At 35.5% G+C, this 22,025-nt stretch overlaps 2 protein-coding genes across 4 annotated transcripts; one reads left to right on the top strand and one right to left on the bottom strand.

Moving 5' to 3' along the window:
• The first annotated feature begins 777 nt into the window (after positions 1 to 777).
• Positions 778 to 8,670, top strand: LOC138314882 (sodium-dependent glucose transporter 1A-like). 3 transcript variants are annotated; one of them, XM_069255483.1, is made up of 4 exons: positions 778 to 906; positions 3,548 to 3,738; positions 4,552 to 4,837; positions 5,200 to 8,669. In XM_069255483.1, exons 2-4 carry the CDS (start codon positions 3,550 to 3,552, stop codon positions 6,300 to 6,302), a joined length of 1,578 nt encoding a protein of 525 aa, XP_069111584.1. In that variant the 5' UTR covers positions 778 to 906; positions 3,548 to 3,549; the 3' UTR covers positions 6,303 to 8,669. The 3 variants fall into 3 exon arrangements, with proteins under 3 accessions (XP_069111584.1, XP_069111583.1, XP_069111585.1); XM_069255482.1 differs by lacking the exon at positions 778 to 906 and adding an exon at positions 1,894 to 2,121 and having other exon boundaries at positions 5,200 to 8,668; XM_069255484.1 differs by lacking the exon at positions 778 to 906 and having other exon boundaries at positions 3,630 to 3,754; positions 5,200 to 8,670.
• Positions 8,671 to 15,412: 6,742 nt separating this feature from the next.
• Positions 15,413 to 21,977, bottom strand: LOC138314881 (pyridoxine/pyridoxamine 5'-phosphate oxidase-like). The gene is made up of 7 exons (XM_069255480.1): positions 21,786 to 21,977; positions 19,542 to 19,698; positions 18,832 to 18,931; positions 18,670 to 18,723; positions 18,233 to 18,361; positions 17,081 to 17,157; positions 15,413 to 16,097 (listed from the first exon to the last, which is right to left on the bottom strand). The coding sequence occupies exons 1-7, from the start codon at positions 21,799 to 21,801 to the stop codon at positions 15,932 to 15,934; spliced, it is 699 nt and encodes a 232-aa protein (XP_069111581.1). The 5' UTR covers positions 21,802 to 21,977; the 3' UTR covers positions 15,413 to 15,931.
• Positions 21,978 to 22,025: the final 48 nt, after the last annotated feature.

The raw sequence follows: 22,025 nt of genomic DNA, 5'->3' as shown, positions 1-22,025 counted from the left end.
TTCAATGTTTAAAGCAGATTTTAAGTAATTTATGTAATTTAATGAGAGAATCATCATTGGGTTTGTTGCTCCAGTTGATGGATCATAAAAGACGACTAAATATGAGATCTTAATGTCGTGGCTACAAACATTAAAATATACCGGGTTGATTTCTGCCTGGATTTCTATAACACAATCGTTATAGAAAAAGTTTCTTTTTCCACGAACACTTTCATGTCACTGCAAACCAGTTATTTTCAAAGAAAACCCTCTCACATTGTTTTTTCCCCACTAAATGTTGAATGTATGACGTATTTGCTATTTGATACAAATCATATATAAAAAACATTTAAAAAAACTTCAAAATAAAAATAATTTTGAAAACAAAAACGTTTATGTTGTGACAGAATTATCTTCCGTGTACACAAAATATATTTTGATAACAAAAAGACAAAGTCCTATTTGGCGTCCCGTATACAAAATATATTTTTTTCATTTCTACAGTACCTGAACAAAGGTTTTACTGCCCAACCGTCGTCGCCGTCACCATATAGGCCCATTCATCTTCGAGGGTTTCAAACCTTATGGAACTCTCTCCAGATAATGAGTCAGTAGGGATGATCAGTCCCTACTCCTCGACGGTTACCTGGAACCAGCAACTCTAGGCATATGCGCCTCAGCCAACCAAGCTGAATGCTCTCTCTGCTTCCTTCAGCAACTCTGTAGTGGTAGTCTTCCTCGTCGACCCTGTGATGCCGAGGGCTCCGAACATCCCGTAGTGGTAGTCTTCCTCGTCGACCCTGTGATGCCGAGGGATCCGAACACCCCCAGAGTGACTGTCTAGAGAATCGTCAACAACCCACCTCCACAGGGAAGTTCCATACCTATCATCCAGCCCTTCCACATGATGTGAAACATTTATAAATGGTAATCCACATTGATCGATGATTGAACGGTTGGGTAATCTTCACAACATAAAATACTATAAGACGGTTAAGTTATCCTTATTTGTATATAAGCTAAATAGGGTTGGGTCTGCCTTTATTATGCTAACTGGTTGTTTATCATATGTGATAAACTTTTGTGTTTTTACACATTTGTAAAGTGTTCATCTCAAAAAACTATATAATTCAGATATATTAGATGTTTACCGACGCCTTATTATTTCGATGAAAAAATATTTTACCATTCACAGCATTTTTAATGTCCTAGGGAAATGATAAAATATGTATTTATTGTTTATGTTTTGTTTTAAATCTTTAAATATAATAGTTCGGCCCAAAATGACCTTAATTCGATGTAAAATTAACGCAAACAATCCAATTGTGTACAATTAAGATGTGTCAGTGAGACAAAACTGTCAGATTAGAATGTAAGTTTTCCTAAGCAACTATTAGACAATATATTCTTCTTGAGCTTTTGATAGAATGCAGTAGCAAAAAGTTCCTAAGCAACACTATATATTTCAACTGTGAGAGCAAAGTATGGCATAAGTTCAAAGATAATTCCTGATCTAATCTGACCAATACTTAAAAGATTTAATGTGTTCACAATAGTACATTTTTTATTAATCTGCACTTTGTTCTAAACCTTGTCCATAGTTTACAGTACATGTTATTGATTCGATCACAAGAGCTCACACGGCGTTAAATATTTTTCCTTTATTCATATATTTTTAAAAAAAATCACACTACAGATACGTACACATATGCATTCATTCACATATATGCGTACATCATCATTGCCCATAACATCATCATCATCCACATAGGCCTAATACCATTTTGCTTTATCATAGGCATAATCATTCACCCATGCACATTAGAGCTCAACAACGTTACACGTTGGTATCTATAAAACACAAGACAAGTATACACGTGTTTTCACTCCGGTTCTATCCGGTCGCTTTATGTGTGTGTGCGCCGAGGCACTATAGTATTATATACAGCTGATTAGGAAACTTTATCAGACAGAGGTCTTTATCGTCTCCGAAACCACTCTGTCATCTGAGGGACACAACTGAAGGACACTGGTCAATGGAAATATCAGTGTGTTGTAGAACATAGCGATTCCCCTTGTGCTCAGCTGTGACAAGTTGTTTGTATTGATTTCTATCTTGGTATCTGGACACACACTCACATGGCAAGTACAATACTCTTTGTTAACATTTGACAATGAATATATTCCGTTGTTCAATCATAATACATTACATCGCTTCACTGGGTATGGCATGGATTATGAAGTGGATGTTATATTTTGATTTAACTGAGACTGTTTAGTTTTCATTCGTGTTATCAATGGTACAGATATGATACTGCACATTATACGTCTTTATGTAAACCATAATTGTAGATACACCATACAGGTAAATGAATACATAGGTGTTCATTGATGTTAGAGTTTGCATAAATATTTAATATCATATACAGAATATACACTTACAAATATAGGTAACATATGTTGTACTTTGATTCAGTGATGTGTTTTTGCATGCATTATACAATGTAGAACGTTGCTACTAGAATTCACATCATCTGGTAACACGTAGTCATTTATGGAAAAACAACTGTAGCCACTAGTAGGGTTAGTCTTTATTTGTTTTGTTTTATGGGGAACATTAGAAGAGACATTATATAAGGTCTATATGTACTTTGGGTTGATGAGGGCAATAGAGCCTACATGGGCCTTCTTTCATGGTGAAATAGGATATCTGCAAAAGCGCAGTTATGATAAGGAATCCGTCATGGACTCATTTCCTCATATATTTACATTCAGTACAATGATTGATGAAACACTTTCAAAATTTGATACTTACAATTAAACATGCAGTATGATAACCATAATCAGTGTTCTGATTGATAGGTAAAAAGATAAGTATTTGTCCTAACACTTCAAACAGCCCTCACTAACACCGATGATAGGTACCTGGTATAAGTTGTCAGACTTCAAACAGCCCTCACTAACACCGATGATAGGTACCTGGTATAAGTTGTCAGACTTCAAACAGCCCTCACTAACACCGATGATAGGTACCTGGTATAAGTTGTCAGACTTCAAACAGCCCTCACTAACACCGATGATAGGTACCTGGTATAAGTTGTCAGACTTCAAACAGCCCTCACTAACACCGATGATAGGTACCTGGTATAAGTTGTCAGACTTCAAACAGCCCTCACTAACACCGATGATAGGTACCACGTATAAGTTGTCAGATGGCAACATGCCTATGTATAAGTTGATGACGTTGAAATCGTATTGTCATATAGTCAAATCAATGTCGCTATTGTCGAATCATGTAAAACTGCGATAACACCATGATGTTTCTTATTTCTAGCTCTACGATTTGATATCAGTTCGCTTCTATGGAATATATGAATTTATCTAAGATAATAATGTCACGTTTTCATGAAAGTTCAAATGCATACTTTATTAAGATATGTAATGAAAATGTACTTCCCAAAAATAAAATTTTAAATGAATAAGTTTACCCTGAATTAGTCGAATTACCCCTGATGTTAAGTTATGATATTTAATCATTTCTATTGACGTCTGACTATCTATTTTCCAGTCATGTCCTCCATCCTCACCGATTCGAACTTGAGTTTGGCTCTCCACAGTAACCATAACATCAGTAAACAAGGTGACGAGGTCGATAACCCGGATGTTCCCGCCACTTTCTGTTCTAGAATACGACACGATCCGGTCCACAGAAGAAAGTTCCTCAACACCATGTGCTTATATGGATCCTTCATTGCAATGGTATTTTATCATAAATGTAATTGGATCATCATATGCTTTTATTGACATTATTAGAAAAATCGATGTATGTTCAATTTTTGATTCGGCTTGTTGTAGATTCCCAAGTAAGAATTGTCCAAAAGTTAACGGCAGTTAGGAAAATGAATCACGAAACACATTCTAATGAAATAAGAAAGGGTATCAATTTTTGAAAATAATTATAAAAAGAAATAAGAAAAAAAAAGAGAAAAATTCAATTTTACTTAAAGATAATTTTTTGGACGTCGGCAAATCGTTGACCGCAATAACACAAATGTTTTCAACACAATATACCTGTATTGAAATGTTTTCACAATCATGGCTTTTTAAATATATCATAAAATATAACAGTATCGGCCAAACCATTTCAGTGATAACTAATTTTATCACATGACCTTATATATCTGCAGCGTAACATGGTTACTGCATGGAAGACCGTTCATGTCAGAAACATATAGAACTAACGCGTTCACGCGTTAAATGTGAAATGTTGATTTATCTCTATACCCATACCTGTACATTATGGCCATGATTAGTAATATGTGAAGAGTTATCTAAGTCCTTTCTCAAAATTACGTTGAAAAAAAAATTGCAAAACCGATGACAGTCATCGTCGCTTTAATTTTTATCTTATTGAGTGGGAAAAAATCCAGTTTACAGAGCGGTTTGCAAACAACCGCCTTCATTACTTTATGTATCGGATTGAGGCAAATCCTGCCTCGGGGAAATAGAGGCATGTGGGAAAACTACGGAATGTCAATTTCACAAAATGATTTTAGGCTTTGTGTTTTCCAGAGTTTTGCCAAAGGCCAGATTGGCCCTTCGTTCCTTGACTTACAAGCCATCAGCGGCGTGGGTCTGAAGGGAGGATCGGGTATGCTGACCACCATGTACGTAGGCTACATGCTGGGGGCTTTAGTAGGCGGGGTATTGTACGACAGAGTAAAACGCTCCCTCCTATTAGCCAATGCCAAGTTTATATTGGCCTGTATCACGGTCGTCATACCCTGGTGTTCTCTTTATTGGATCATGGTGGCGGCATTTTTCTTATTTGGGGCAACGGTTGGAGCTACTGACTCAAGTAAGTAATGCCCTTTTGCGCTTTCGAATGCACTGTATGTCTATAGTGATCACATAATGTACATTCACTATTTCACTGATCCGCTAGACGTTCATAACTGACAATGCAAGTTATAGAATATCAAATTCAAGATATTATAAAGTATCATATCAAATTCAAGATATTATAAAGTATCGGATTTCAAGAAGCGTCAACGAGACCTTCCCCTATCGTACAAACGAAAACAGACTTTTTTTTTCTCTACTACTCTAGATACCAACACACTCGTCGACCTCTATATAAAGCACAGACAGCTACCTATTCGACTTATTTTCATGTTGATGACAATAATTATCTATTATACAAAATATTTTCCATTTCAGTTTGCAATGCCGAGTTACAGTTTATATGGGGTAAAGATGGCCGACGTTATATGCAGGGACTACACTTCATGTATTCGTTTGGTGTTGCTGTTGCGCCATTAATTGCGATAATATATCTGGAGCAACCTCCGGACAACCCAACATTACCATACAGTCAAACTAATCACACAAATAAAAACGCCACAAATAGTCCCAACACAACAGCATTACCTGATATCTTCCGTCATGGAAATACATCTTATAATGGAAGCGTTAAGTTAGGTGAAGATAACACATTTATAAGAAGTCCAGATATATATAAAGCATTTATAATTACCGGTTGTATTATAATGGTTGTGTTTCTAATGCAACTAACTTTCTTTTTGCGTTATGAAATGACGTCCAAAAAGACGTCCAAAGGTTCGGAAAGCGTAAAAGAAGAAATAAAGAAATCCAGACTGCCATTATTCACTAGAGTCCAGGCTATCCTCCATATGGCTGGTATTCTGGCACTGATATGTGGGATCGACGATACACTCGTGGCCTTTCTATCAGCGTTTTGTGTGAAGGAATTCAATTGGACTAAAACTGAAGGATCGTTGATTACTTCTCTGACATGTTTTGTGGTGGCGGCGGGGAGATTTCTGTCAGTATTCCTGATTGGTGTAATATCACCTATAAACTTGGTAGGCATGCATACTGTGCTAACGTTCCTGGTGTTCGTAGGGACGTACATCTGTACTCTGTATAAATCTAGCCTTGGGCTCTGGATAATCATGCCTATATTTGGATATGCAAAAGCACCTATTTTCGCATGTATATTCACATGGACCGATGAAGTATTTGTAATTGTGACTGGAAAAATATCCTCAATGTACTTCCTAATAATCACAGCCAGTATGGCCATCAACCCTTTAATCCTCGGGTTTCTGATGGACAATTTCTCCAACCTCTGGTTTTGTTACCTGTTCATGGGTGAGAGTGCGTTATTGATATTGCTGTATTGCTCAGCCTGGTTCCTCACCAGACGAGTAACGAGCAGATACGGTTTGAACCATGACAATGTGACTCTAGAAGTGAAGACAGCCGAAACTCTATTAAGCAATGATAACGGACGGGAGTAACTGACAGAATACAACGTATCATTATAAGCGATTCATGAGGTTCATACATATCACTGGATGCTCAGTATTTTATAATTATTTATCAGGGAGTCATATGTAGGTCAATTTTTTGGGTTACTGCTGTATCTCTGCCTTTTGTTATATTTGATTCCTAAAACTAAAAAATAATATGTTGTAACTTTGCCTTCTATTATTCTTATTAGAGCAGACAGTCCCAATGAAGTCTTCAAAAAATTGAAAGATTGCTTCTCAAAAATTAAAAAATAAAAAGCAGATAATATCATTCAAAAGCAATAATATTCAGAATAAAAGAATATATACAATACAAGAGATCTTAGATATCAAAAAAGGGATATCAAAATGTTGATGATATTCCTTTGTGCAAATCTCATACATTCATATTGAACATTCAATTAATAATCTGGTAAACTATTACATGTTTCAGGCTTTGGTAGAGATTTGTTTGTTTGTTTGATTAATTAACGTTCTTTTAACAGCCACCAAGGTCATGTAAGGCGTGTTTTGGTAGATTGCAGTATGTTCGTGTTGTATCTTCTTGTATAGTGGAACTGTTACCCTTTTGATATGTCACTGAAGCATGCCGCCGAAGACACCAAGCAACACACCCCATCCGGTCACATTATGCTGACAACGGGCGAACCAGTCGTCCTACTCCCTGCATGCCTAGCGCAAAGCAGGGGCAGAAACTACCACGTTTTTAGACGGTCGGAAAGGTAGTGTGCCTTTAAATTATGCTAACCGACCTAACTGATCCAGAAAATTGCGACCTTCACGTGGAACACAAGAGTTATAAAAATGATATTAAACATCACGTATATTCCTTCATAAAACATGATGTACAATAATATTACGCATTATCAATTTTAACAAGATTTCATTGATATTAATTGCATCAAAATATTCAGAACATGTTCTTTTTCTGCAAACTTGACGTAAAATCTTTAATAGCACGTGGGGCGGTCCCATTTGTGTTAGATACATGGACGAGGTCATTGGACTCCAATGAATAATTAGACCAGGTTATTGGACTCCAATGAATAATTAGACCAGTTACATAGTTTTTCGTCTCTTCGCCGAAATCTAGGACGTGTTCCTCCAATATTCGACCAGGTCAGCAAAATTAGGCTCGGAAGCTTAACATAAGACGTTTGCTGTAATTTTAGCCGAAGTCACGAAAAGTAGTACTATGGTGTTTATTTGTAGACCATTGTGCTCAGAATAAGACTCATTCTGATAACTAGAACGATTTCTAACAAAATAAGGGCCATTCTGAAAATAAAGGTATTTTTAGTACTTTGAGGTCTCCCAGTGTATTAATTCACAGAGATAATAACCTTTTTAAAATGAAAAGCAATCGTTTAATTTTACTATTCAAACGATCAGTTGTCATTTATGTATAATGAAAATGGCACCAGGACTTAACCGTGCGGTGTGCCTGCTTTATTTATTTTATTTTTGAATCTCTTTGTTTTCGATCAGATTGACAATCTCTAGACCAGTACTGTATCACTCTTATCACACACAAAATATTCTAGTTTTTATAGTAATGCCATTTGACAAACTCTATCGAAGGATTGGGACGACTGGTTTGTCAATATATTGTGACCGGTTGGATTGTGTTGTCCGGTTTCTCTGGTGTTATGCTTCAGTGAGATAGCACTATAAAATGGATAAAAAATTCAACTATTGCAAAGAGACGCAACACGAACATACCGCAGCCTTCAAGTCGTCATTACATTGCCCTGCATGTTAAAAGGACGTAGATTAAATAAGCAGCCAACTAACTCGTCACATAAATTATTACGTTCAGGATTAATAAAACATTTTACACACCTGACGTGTATTAATGGATTGTTAAAGTTTTAAATTTATTAAAAGCTTTTAATATTCGAAGGCATGCAAGTGACAGAGCAAACAAATTTATAAACTAAACAATATATATACCCGTCCCTTCAATTATGTTTGATCATTTAAAAAAAGGCAAATCGCCATATTACATATATTCAAAATATAGTTAATTATGTGGTCAATCTCCTGCTGAATTAATTTCCATTGCATGAAGTCGACACAACATGCAAATGCTACGTCGATAGAATCAGTAATGTTGCTATTACAGCAGACATCTGCGGATTACGATGTTATGTAGCATATTTAATTTGATGTGATGGAATTGTTATTCTCGTTGGTGACATGTGGTGTAAAATATTAAATTTGTCATCAATTAATGAATTTTGTCAAACAGTTCTATAGATGTGAAGATTTTTAAAACTAATTTGGAAACAAAAGTATCAAAGAAAACAGTTTTAGAAGGCATTTTTGTGTCGTTATGAATAGTAAATACAATTTGTATTTGTACTTTCCATTCTCGTATAACTTTAATTTGGTGAGGACCAGATCGTTTTAAAGTGTTTGATCATTTATCGAGTTGGAGCGAAGGCAAAGATATGCAGCTAGACGATGCCATGGTTTAAATATATCAACTTCAGCGATAACAGCAAGAGCACTTGGACTAATGGATATTTGTTGCGAAGTTGAATAACACAAGTTATTTTTTGGAATAAGTTGTGTAATTCAAGTGTATAGTGTGGAAAGCACTATTTTTTATTCCACTTTGTTATTTTATATTTGAAGAGTACAATGTTAGCAGAGACAATATTAAGATTTAAAACATATTCATTTCTTCTCGACTTTGTCCAAACATCAGTGAGATGTAGTTCTGGACAACGGAAGACTTTTGTTAAAAACGTTGCATAACATTTATATTTCAATAAATGGAATGTAAGCATAGTGTACTTCTGATGCATTGCAAATATATCCATCCGAATATTGGTCCAAATCCTGCATTGGATGTACGTTTGAAGCATCCGAAACAGAACGGACTATTGCGGGATTGGTAAACTCTCATACATATCAGAAACAGTGTCAATTGTGTCGAAAAGAAACGTATAACATTGCTAAGCATTTTCTTAAACAGTACCTATCCAGTGCATTATTAGAACATGTTGTGAATACGTCAAAGGTAAGTGACTATGTAAAATATGACTTAATCGAAGATAATGATAAATGTTTTTTTTTCTTCTGGCTAGTAGGCTTTCCATGGAAACAGATGATGATGAGTGGGAAAACTTTATCATCGGGGTTGTCCGATGCGTGAGCATATGTTCTCTGAAGTATATTTTCTTATGTCAACTAAACTGACCAATTGACTAGTATGTACATAGCATACATTGATTACAACAAAATATGTAATTTGTATATGAGCGGAATTATCAGTCAAAAATGAGATTGTCTGTATCACAGCAGACATCTACGGATTACGATGCAATGTAGCAAATTTAATTTGATATGGTGGAATTGTTATTCTCGTTGGTGACCTATGGTGTAAGATATTAAATTTGTCATCATTTAATGACTTTTGTCAAACAGTTATATAGATTTTTAGATTCTTAATACTACAGTGTCAAAGAAATCAGTTTTGAAAGGCAGTTACATTTTTGTTGGTTTTGAATAGTATACTTTCTATTTGACTCCTTCTCGTATAACTTCAATTTGGTTAGGACTAGGTCGTTACAAGTGTTGGATCATTTATCAGTTTCGAACGCTCTGTTATCTCGTTACACGTAGTGAAAATCACTTATATTTCGCAAGTACTTCTTTTCGAGAGTTAGCCCATTACGACTTTTCGTGATTATATAATGTCGTTGTGTTTACCCAGTTACTAACAGGATGTGATAAAGATGTGTGAAAATATATCGCTAAATCTCCACAAACTCTTAAAGGTGGTTAGACATCTTTGTATTTTCATAGAAGCATTTCTTTGTTTCCTTTATAACAATTATTTTTATAAGATTTGTTTTTTTTTTTGTAATTTTTATTATTTCAAATGAATAGTGTTCCAGATGACTCAGGTGATCGTACAAATATGCAATTTGCACAACTACCGTCCTAGAGAAACCAACATAAGAACTTTGTGAGAGATCCAGACGGCGGCTTGTCGGCCATTTAGTAGACTGACCAATCCCAATATGCAATATGCACAGCTGCAGTCATAGGGGAACCTACATAAGAAAATTGAGACAGATCCCTCCAGTACTTTCAGAGAAATAGCAATAACAAACTTAAACTATCAAAATCAAAGACGGCTGCCTGTCGGTCACCTTGTTGGCCGAGCGGTCCCAACGGACCTAGGGAAAGCTACAAATGAAATTTGAAAAAAGACCCCTTTCAGTACTTTCTGAAAAAAAGCAATAACAAGAATTGATAACGGATGGACGACCGCCCACGACGAAAAGCGAATGGAATACTCATCTGATTTTGGTGGGCCAATGAAGTTAATAATTGAGGTGAGTTAAGTTCACCATTCTATACTATATTGTGATTATCTGTTAAGGCCGTTGTTTCCTGTAACCTGAAATCTGGTGTTTTATCTTCCAGATAAAAAGTCACTGCGAAGGAATACGTAAAATATAGTCCCTGCGTAAAATGAATGTCATTCTTATACTGTGGTGACCTTGCTCCAGATTAAAAAAAATGCACGCACGTGTACATACTATTACCATGATTTTGATTCGTTTTGAGGTTGACATATTAACGTGTATTTGTTGTAGTCGGTAAGTTTAAACAAGAGGCCCACGGGGCCTGTATCGCTCACCTTGTTTGTTTGTTTGTTTGTTTTGTTTATTTGATTCATTAACGTCCTATTAACAGCTATGGTCATGTAAGGACGGCCTCCCGTGTATGTGGTGTGTTGCGTGTATGTTGTGCAAGGTGCGTGTTTTGGGAGACTGGGGTATATTCATGTTGTGTCTTCTTGTATAGTGGAACTGTTGCCCTTTTTTATAGTGCTATATCACTGGAGAATGCTGCTGAAGACACCAAGCAACACCCCCCACCCGGTCACATTATACTGACAACGGGCGAACCAGTCGTCCAAATCCCTGTATGCTGAGCGCTAAGCGGGAGCAGAAACTACCACTTTTATAGACTTTGGTGCGTCTCGGCCAGGGGACAGAACCCAGAGCCTTCCTCACAGGGGCGAACGCTCAACTCAAGGCCAGAAGTGAGGTGGTGCCAAGGGAGGCATTAGGAAAGATAAAGTAAGTTAGGAAGAAGAGAAAAGATAAGATCCTAAATTTAGTCGCCTCTTACGATCATGCAATAGGGGCAGCAGGTACAATTCTTAAGCCCTACTTGCAGGGCGTAACCTTGTTTGTAATACCAAGTTATGTTCTGAATACAGGTTCATTATTTCTTTTAATTTTTTACCTCTATTTCCCCTATTGGGCCTTGACACTCCATCCCCCGGGGAGGTCAGAGCCAAAATTTTTACAAACTCTACTTCCCCAAAGGATGATTTTGGCAAAATTTGGTTATAATCCATGCAGAAGATTATGACTAGAAGCGATTTAAAGGATTAACCTCTGTTTTTCCTGTTGGCCCCCTGCTTCCCCTTGTGGGTCAGAGCCAAAATTTATACAAACTCTATAACCCTTCACCTGGATGTTTCAGGCCAAATTTGGTTACAAGCCATGCAGAACTCTATAACAGTAGCGATTTAAGATTTACCTCTGTTTCCCCTGTTGGGCACCGCCCCTCCTGCCCCTGGGGGTCAGGGCCAAAATTTATACAAACTCTATTACCCTTCACCTATGGATGTTTCTCGCCAAATTTGATAACAAGCCATGCAGAACTCTATTTCACTTATTGGGTACCTACCTCCTCACCTCGGGGGATCAGAGCCGGAATTGATACAAACTCTGTTCCCCTTCCCCCAATAATGTTTCTGGCGAAATTTGGTTACAATCCATCAAAACCAAAATTTATACATACTTGATAGCCCTTCATTCCAGCATGTCAGGGGCCCAATATCAGGTTTCTAGGCCTCTTAGTTATTTACAAGAAGTTGTTTAATGAATTTTAGCCTATTTGACCCCTGTGACCTGAAATGAAGGTCAAAGTCATTCATTTGAACAAAACTTGGTAGCCCTTCAACCCAGCTTGCTATAGGCCCAATATCAGTACCCTGGGCCTTCTGGTTCTTGAGAAGTAGTTTCTGATTGTAGAGGTCTTGACTGCAGATTTTAGAATATCATGCTTGGTTTTCCGATTGTAGAGTTCTTGGCTGCAGATTTTTGTATATAAAACTTGGTCTTTTGTTTGTATATATACACAAAATTCATATCATTTTCACCGGTTTCACTGAATTCAATTTATGGAAACAGTATATCTCTTATATAATGGCACGCTCACATGGAATAATTAGGATGAAAGGCTATTACCCTATAAAACAAATAGCTGATAAATAGTTCAATAAATCAAAACGAAATGTATAATACACAAAATATTTTATTTCTCTGTCTTGACAAGGTATACCCTGAGTATAAACTGGTATGGTTGGCAGTTCGAGTCAGGAGATCATAGTATGGACAGCTTTACAACAACACTATAAATATCTTACTGGATGGTTCGTTTGCAGTCATAAAAGTAGATTTGAAACAAGTTCTTGCAGACTTAAATCTTTTCCTGACTATAATATGGTACGTATGGTAGCACTATAGGCAGAAAAACAATGTATTGATACCTCAAAATAACACAAGCTATGATTTCAACTTTATTTTAAGCAACATGGATAGTACAATAAAATTCTTACTAACTTCAGATTTCTTACTGACTATAATATGATTGATGATTTGGGCTCTTTCATCAAAATATCTACCTTACTCAGACTCCCAAAATATCACAGCCATTGGAATTTTATTGGTGAACAAAACCTGGAGTTCTGGGGGAGGTAGATTGTCTCATGGAATAGCCTTTTTTTCATAATTTAATACTGTAACACATACATCACAATAACAAACCAAGATCACTTAGGATGTACAAATACTTAATGCTTGTTCTCCTAGAATACCTATAAGTGTCGGGCTAAACAAATTCAAAATCACAACAGTTCATCTACTTCAGAATGTCATTAGCAGAAAATTGTATTTAACAAACTTTCAACCAACTTATCTTTACGGCGACTGAATTTACATTTTCATGTGTAGAGACTTTTTCACAACAATTTAAAGTCGCAATTCGGACATATTTATTTCTACTTAACCTGTATTTGAAAAAAAAAATTCTTCAATTTTAATATTAATTGGATTTCTCATATCTAGAAAAATTTATACATTACTCACAAAACTCTGGTTTACAGTACATGTTGATAAGTTGATTGTTAAATCCATAAATTCACCGCACCCTATGATTGTTTACTACATGTTTACTACATGCAAATGGCAATGTTTGTGGTAACTGAAGAGGAGACTTCATATCTGGATTTATGGATCATGTTGAAAAATACTGCAGGCTTGATAATTATTGAGCAGTGTCATCGATACTTTTCAGTAGGGAGAAATGATAAGCAAATAACTGTCTTACATACAATCAGGGAAAGATAACTGCATCATACAATCAGTGAAAGATAACTATCATACAATCAGGTAAAGATAACTCTGTATCATACAATCAGGAATAGATAACTCTGTATCATACAATCAGGAATAGATAACTCTGTATCATACAATCAGGGAAAGATAACTGTATCATACAATCAGGGAAAGATAACTGTATCATACAATCAGAGAAAGATACTGTATCATACAATCAGGGAAAGATAACTCTGAATCATACAATCAGGAGAAAATAAGTCTGTTTTATCCAATAAGGAAAAGATAGCTCTGTTTGATAAAAAGACAATATTATTTTGAATTAAGTTTGTCATTCAAGATAGCAATCAAATAATAATATACCTTTTGACTACCAACTTCAATTAATCATAAATAGCTTACAAAATTGATTCATTGAAGTATGTCTTTTTAATAAATTAATCAATACCACAAAAAAATGAGACATTTAGTAAATGGATCAAAATAAACATGCACTCAAAAAAACCCTAACATCAGTAAAGGGGAGATTAAGCTTCATACAGAACGAGAAAATAAAGAATACAAATAGAGATATACATGTAGGTAAGCAGGTATTAGTTTCTAAACCCTTCCATTTGTCAAAATACCACACTGCTTACATAAATAGACCCTCCATCCCAAAAGGGAGATAGAGGGACTACAATAAATTAGCACAGGTCATAATTCATATGAAATAAAGCACAAGTTAAATGCCATACATGATAATGCTAACTGACAGGTGTAGTTACATGATGCTTGTTTGATAAAGGAAATGAAAGAGCTAGGCTAGGAAGCCTGTACCCCGTAATCTGACCAATAAAATTCACCTTCCATGAGCTACCTGTAATGTTTGAGTAGTGGAGAGCAAGGATTGTGAAAAAGTATTCATATTCACAACCAATTTCAGGTTTGAGCAAAAAATTTCAGATACTATGGATGTACAACCGATAGAGTAGTAATATAAGGTGTAGTAATGATATTACTTAGTTACTGGTTTATTGCTTACATGACTCCAGCTATTACATATACCGTATTCGTCGTAATTGGCACTATTTCCCCTATAAGCGCTCCTCCCCTTTTCTGGAGTAGAGTTGAAGTTTTATAAATGCCCCCATCTTATGAATTTTACATTGTTTTACCCCAAGTTCTGCCTCTAAAATCAGCAATATATCCCATATTACATGAACATGTGAATCTTTTACATGTGAATCCGTGTCTCAAAGGATAAAAGGAATATGCATGTTTACTGTAATACATTAATGTACCACAAGTACAGAGAGATTTATCGTCCACAACTTACTTTTTTGTTCATTAATAAGTGCACCCCTTTGTTACAATAATTTAAGAGCTCTGGGCGCTAATTAAAGTGAAAACGGCATATATATGTATATATATATTGTATATATATATATACATATATATACCAAATATATATGATAAATTTAAAGAAAAATCCTTACGGACGAAATCTATAAGAAATAAAAACAATAACGACTGACTAGTGAGCGCTTTACGTTTTACGTCCTATTAACAGCCAGGGTCATGTAAGGACGTGCCAGGTTTGTTGGTGGAGGATAGCCGGAGTACCCGGAGAAAAACCACCGACCAGCGGTCAGTACCTGGCAACTGCCCCAGATGGGACCTGGCAACTGCCCCACATGGGATTCGAACCCGCTTCCTAGAGGTGGATGGCTTGTGGTAATATGTCGGGACATCTTAACCACTCGGCCACCGCGGCCCCATATATAAATATGTTCCGGTACTAAGATTTGTCTATGATATGATTACCAGTAATTTATATGATTACCAGTAATTTATATAACTAACCCTACACTACAGCCTAAATTCAGTCAATTTGGCTACTCTATAACATAAAGCCAAAAATATATAATCAAAATCCAATAAAATTTTTGGCCTTAATATTATGGAAAAACAAAGGTATTTAAACTAAACCTACTGTTGTATGATAGGAAGAAACACTTATAATCCATCTCTGTATTGGTTTACAGGATCTATAACCAGCATTAATATCAAGACTAAGATAATCCCTGTTAAAAATGCAATTGGCAAGAGTTTAAACTAACTAAGTCTAAATATTAATATCTGTTAAACGACCTTAAGAAAACCAGTAGCATATTTCTATTAATTTTTTCTATCCAATTGTCATGGTGATAGACGTTCTATCACCCAGTCATCTGTGGCCTCATGTGTACACTTTGGGTCAATGGTTTCATCCTCTTTCTTGAGTCTGAACTTGAGCCGATCATGAAGACGATTTGTCTGTCCCTGCCAGAATTCAAACGATGAAGGTTTTACAAGGTAGCCTCCCCTGAAAGATACAAAATACAACTAGATTAAATATGGTTTGTTGCTACATATTACAAAGTTGTTTAGTTCGGAAAATAGATTTTACATGGAAGCTCTGAAACTGGTCAACATGCTGCAAACCAACTTACTATCACCGAGGTGAAATCACAACAAGTGATCCCAGAGGGATCTTGGCGCCCACCAAAGAATTATCTATGTCTGACAATGGAAAGAGGGATCTTTTCCCTGCTTTTCAAACTTTTCCAAACATACAACATATGAAATTTAAGACAGATTGCTTCATTACTTTCTGAGAAACAGTGGTGAAATCCAAGATGGCCGCCGGTTGGCCATCTTGTTGTATGATCAGTCCCAACGGTACAATGCACAACTAAATCCCAAGGAGAACCTACTCATGGAATATGAGAGATACCCCTTCAGTAATTTCAAACAAATAGCGATAACTATCGAAATTCAAGATGGCAGCCCGTTGGCCATCTTATTTCACAGATCAGTCCCAAAATGCAATATGCACAACTAGGGTCCTAGGGGAATCTACATATGAAATTTGAAAAAGATTCCTTCTGTACTTTCTGAGAAATAGCGGAATCAAGAATTGTTAACGGACAGACGGACGGAAGGACGGACCACGGACGAAAGGCGATTTGAATAGCCATACATCTGATGATGGTAGGCTAAAAATAAATTACCTCAACTGAATGCAAATTAAAACAATTGATTCTCAAGAAGTCAGAACTCGCAAAATTAAGTTGCCACAAATCAGCAGATTATAGAAGCATGAAATTAAGCAGCCGTAAAATTTATTTTAATGGAATTGTTTCTTTTCCTGCATTTAGATTAAAGAAAAAATCCTTGATTTATACAACAAGAGTGTATTTCAGGTGAGGATAAGGCTTATAGGTCCAACAATCAAATTGGATGTTACATGTACAATGTACTCATAATTATATTTTAATTCAACATAAGTATGATTCTAAATCTTACCAAAAGTCAGGCTTGGGAATGATTTTGTCTTCATCTTTGAATTCTTCTACCAGCTCTTCATATCTGTCCTTTAAACTCTGTGAAAAAAAAAGATATACTGTACAGAAAGAAATCTATAAACCTGTGACTGTAAGACTAATTGTTCAAACTGGCATTTGTCTAATCTGAATCCCTGTCTATTCCGACATAAATGTATGGCATTTACCTTACTAACTCATAGTAATTAAAACCTGTATAATCCAAAACCTGGCCATACTGGCCAAATATATTGGTCCCAGTGACATACATTTTAGACAAGTTACACTATTTACATATTACGCATTAGCATGTTTAGAGTTATCTGCCCTTGCGAGTAAGTATGGATTGTGACATCATCTGTTTGCGAGCGTAACATCATACTTTTCAGAGAAACGAATTGAGTTTTAATCACAAACTAATGACATCACAATGAGATACCTACTCGCAAGGGAGGTAACTGTAATATGCAAGACTGAATATGGGAGACTACAGCCTTATTGTAGTTTGATTTATATCCTTCTACATGGCATTCATACAGAAATACTATAGACAATTTAGAACTGATGTTAACCTGTCGTATTTCAACAAGATTTAGATGACAGATATGATCCACAAATTTTAGTTTTCGTTAAGGCTTAAATTGTCTCTGTGCAAGTCTGTATTTTTGTTCTGGTGTTCCAAAATGTACTTTTCCTCATACAACCACAAGCCTGTCTACTTTCCATGACAGAACTCTGTTGACAACAACAGGACCTGACCTGATACATACTTATTCTGTCTTTGCATCTTACAGAGTTATGTCCCTTGTGGGTAGGTACTGTATCCATTGTGATGTCATTATTTTGTGAGCGAAACTCACATTGTTTTCTCTAAAAAGTATGATGTTACAAGGGTTCTTGTTAAAAGCTGGTTGCCGGCAAAAACAGCTGTCTATTTCCTTGTTTACCACTGGCTATTTCTGTCAGAAATAAGTATTGGCCACCACAGAGCCTGTGGCCCCCAACCACCTATTATTAATTTTCAACCATCTATTAAAAAACTGGTTACACTCGCAAACATATGACATCAAAATCAATACCTACCTGCAATGGCAAATAACTTTGTAATATGCAAAGAAGGAATACAACTACAAACCTGTCTACTTTCCACAACAGTACTCTGTTGACTAGAGCTGGATCCAAGCTGACTTGTTCTAGGTCTGGAGTGGAAATACACCGTAGAATCTTCTTCTGATAGACGCTCCACTTTACCTTCAATTCGTACCTATAAATGGTCCAAAATAATACAATCAAAAATATTTAGTTCCTTATATACACTGTTTTTATTGTATCATTGCTGATAAGGTTTAAGTACATTATTGGAAAAGGATCAAGCACTTCAAAGCATTTAATAATATTGAGGAATATGCTCACAAAGTTGTGCAAAACCCAAAAGAAAATATTATTTAAATTACTGGACTTTATAACAGTTGCCATATTGGTTTTTATCTCAAAAGCGTCTTGAATATTATTTGGAGAAGTTTACAATTTCTTATATTTAATCATGGTGATGAATTACAGTTAAATACTCACACTTCTTTTTAGTGGTTCCCAGTAAAACATGATAGAACAGCTTGGGTTTTCTTTCTGAAAATAGAGTCAAATATACAATATTATGAAAATTAATGTCTTAAAATAATTTTTCTTTCATACCATTAACCCTAGGCCACCAAAAATTAACAAATTAACACATACCATTTCTGATGATTTACGACTTCCATGGTTTGTGTAGAACTGGAAACCAGAGTGATCATAGCCCTTCATCAGTACCATTCTCACCGAAGGGATACCATCTCTGTCAAAATAAAACAATTAGAAATTACATTGATTATTGTGAATGTGTAGTTTATCATATTTCACATTCTGACTCTTAAGAAATTATCAAGGTTTTGATAAATCTTTTATTATGATAAAAATCTTTGGCATAGATCATTTAGAAGGAGACGATTAATTTCTCCTACCTTATATTTTCCAGAAAAAAAATATATGCCCAAACTTAACTCAGCTCTCCTTGTATAAATTTTATATTAAACCTTCACACAACAAATTGTTTTACATGTGAAATCGCTCACCATCTTCAGAGACCCATGGTTGATTGCACTACACCACGCTAAAGTGATAAGTGTAACACCTCGCCACAAGTGTAACACAGCATAGTGCAATGGTGTAATCAAACGTCGGTCTCCGACGATACTGATTACAGGAAGTTTTAAAACTTTGATTTAAATAGTTCTTACAAAGTATCTAAAATATCTATATAGGTACTGGTTTTAGATGTTGTCTAACAACATAGGTCTTACACTGTATGTAGTGTGTTACACATAAGGCATTTAAAGGGTTATAACACTTTACAAAAATACAGTTAAATAAGTATATTTATAGAGGTATATAAACTGTTAGCGTACTTTGTGGCTGTAGCCAAGGCCATAGCATTGGCTTCCTCAATCCGGGGATGAGAGCGAGCCAGCTCAAACCAGCTCTCAAACTGTTTAAACGGATCCTTAGACGCAAGATCATCTATGTCAAATGTATCTGATGAACTCCGATAAGGAGACCGCATCCCTGGAACAAAATCAATTTAATATGTATTTAAAGAGACCACACACATACACTCATCCTTGAACAAAAGTTTGTGTCAAATATTTAATGAATTGGGATGAATTTCCATTCAGTGATTTTTTCACTCAATAATTTTAGGGGCCTGTAACTTTTCAATTGGGAAAACATTAAACTGCATCTTTCTTGTAACATATATATTTTAGATAGTTTTTTTTTTTTCATTTGTGAAAACATTTATATAAAATTGGGAAAATGCAGTAAAATTTCTTGGGCCAGCCGCAAGGGCCTTTATTTGGTCCCAAATGTACCTAAAAATATTACTGCCATTGCACTTTAAATTCATCATACATATGTATTGAACATATTTTTTTTTTGTACATGAGGATATATAACAAATTAATTTTGACGTCATTCACATTGTACACATTAAAACATATCATTCAAGCTATACATGAACATTGAGGAACACTAAAATAACTCAAGTCATAAATGTTTACCTATATGTTATACATTTAATTATTGACTCAAATTTCATTGAAGACAATCATGATTGCTACTTAAGGAAATTTATCTTTTGCTATAATAATTAACTTTGATTTCTTTATTTTTTATCATTAATCAGTGACAGTGTCATAGTAAAGAAACAGGTATGATTGTCCCTGAGGCTAAAACAGGTGTTACGGTCTTATCTCTCGAAGATACAGCTTATCACCTGTATAATTGGTACCTATACAGGTAACATTTACACAAGTAATCAGGTCAATTTCCTGTCAGATAATCCTGAATGGGATAATTGCTTTATCATACCTATAAATCACTTTCAAACTAGACACCGTCCAACAAATGGTTTGTCTCCAAGGGGATTATGTCAATTAGACTTTGTCAACATTGAAATGTAATGCTTTAATGGCTTTACAAGGCCATTTTTGAATGACCAAGTTATGTCCCATGTGGGAATGAAACTTTTTTTTTTATTTCCCCCCTAAAATTGCTTATGATTGGTTTAATTTGTATTGCTATTATAACAAATATAATTTGCAAATTAATGAACAAATAGGATTGAACACATCAGTTAAAGGCCCACTACCTTTCCGAAACGGCTTTTAATTTTTTAAATGGGAATGTAAAACAAGATCGATAACTTTGTAGAGTCCTAAAAATTATTAACATACCGTTAATACTACATTTATCATCACCTTCTGAACGATTTGATTAAAATAAATGAAATGTTTATTTTCATAACGCGGGTCGTATTATGTTTCCCGCCGTCGTCCTAAATACCGCGCGGTAGTTGACTATCACTGTGCCAGACGGCAAAACAGCGAATTGACTCTCCACTGTTTTCATATATTACGCAGGCAATCTTGCATATGTTTGGTGTTGTGACCTTATTTTAGATCATCGGTATGCATTTTCTGGTGTTATTAATGTTTTTTAAGAAACCTTTATATTTTGCTCCGGAAAGGTAATGGGCCTTTAAAATATTGTTCTCTAAAATTTCTTTATATTGGTAACAGAAATCAGACATATTACCCATAAGAAGGTGATACAAAAATCCAATCCTAAAGCAGCAGATACGATAGCTGATGTTGTATTTTACAGTAAAAGCAGGGTTTGGGTTGGCATTTGCCATATTTGTGAAACTAATACATTACTTTGTGAAGGATCTCTCTATCAGCGTTTAATACATGGGTTTATCGACCAAGTTCATTGGCGATGTAAAATTTTGGCAACTTAGGCTACATTCCAAGTCAAAGGGTACAAGGCATGTAACTTTAAGAATTGGACTTTGACTACTGTAAATCTTTCTTGGTAGGTAGTAGGCTAGGCAGTACATCTACGTTGTCAAGTTGATACGTATTTAATTGTGTTTATCATATATACTGTGTTTATGTGTAATTATGATAAATACATGTTATCTATGAAAACGTCTTGTATCTGAATACGAAATAATAATTAGGTCTATTAATAAAACGTCATTTGTACCAGGTCCAAGATCACCATTCATTTCTCTAAAATGCATTTTGTTGCATAAGTGATTCTGAAGGTCTCGAGGAACAGAACTTATTGTAAACTATCAGTGTAATTACCAGCTACGTCCGCCATGCTACCAACTGCAGCTGATAGATATCTGCAAGTAACAGCTGACGGTAACCGCAGCTGTTGTAATAGTTTGTGTGCCAGCTTGATTGTTACGAAATCATGAAGTTTTTTTCTCACTCTCGCTTGTAAAAGACGTATGTTGAACTATCTATGAAGACTTCCGAGGAGTACCGGAAGCTGTCAAAATGTCTAGATCAACCAAGTGTTTGAATTGGACGGAATTGGAC

The sequence above is a fragment of the Argopecten irradians genome, chromosome 2 (assembly GCF_041381155.1).
Source record: "Argopecten irradians isolate NY chromosome 2, Ai_NY, whole genome shotgun sequence".
NCBI classification, from domain to species: domain Eukaryota; kingdom Metazoa; phylum Mollusca; class Bivalvia; order Pectinida; family Pectinidae; genus Argopecten; species Argopecten irradians.
The sequence above is the reverse complement of the archived record's forward strand: the minus strand, read 5'-3'. Positions and strand labels throughout refer to the sequence as shown.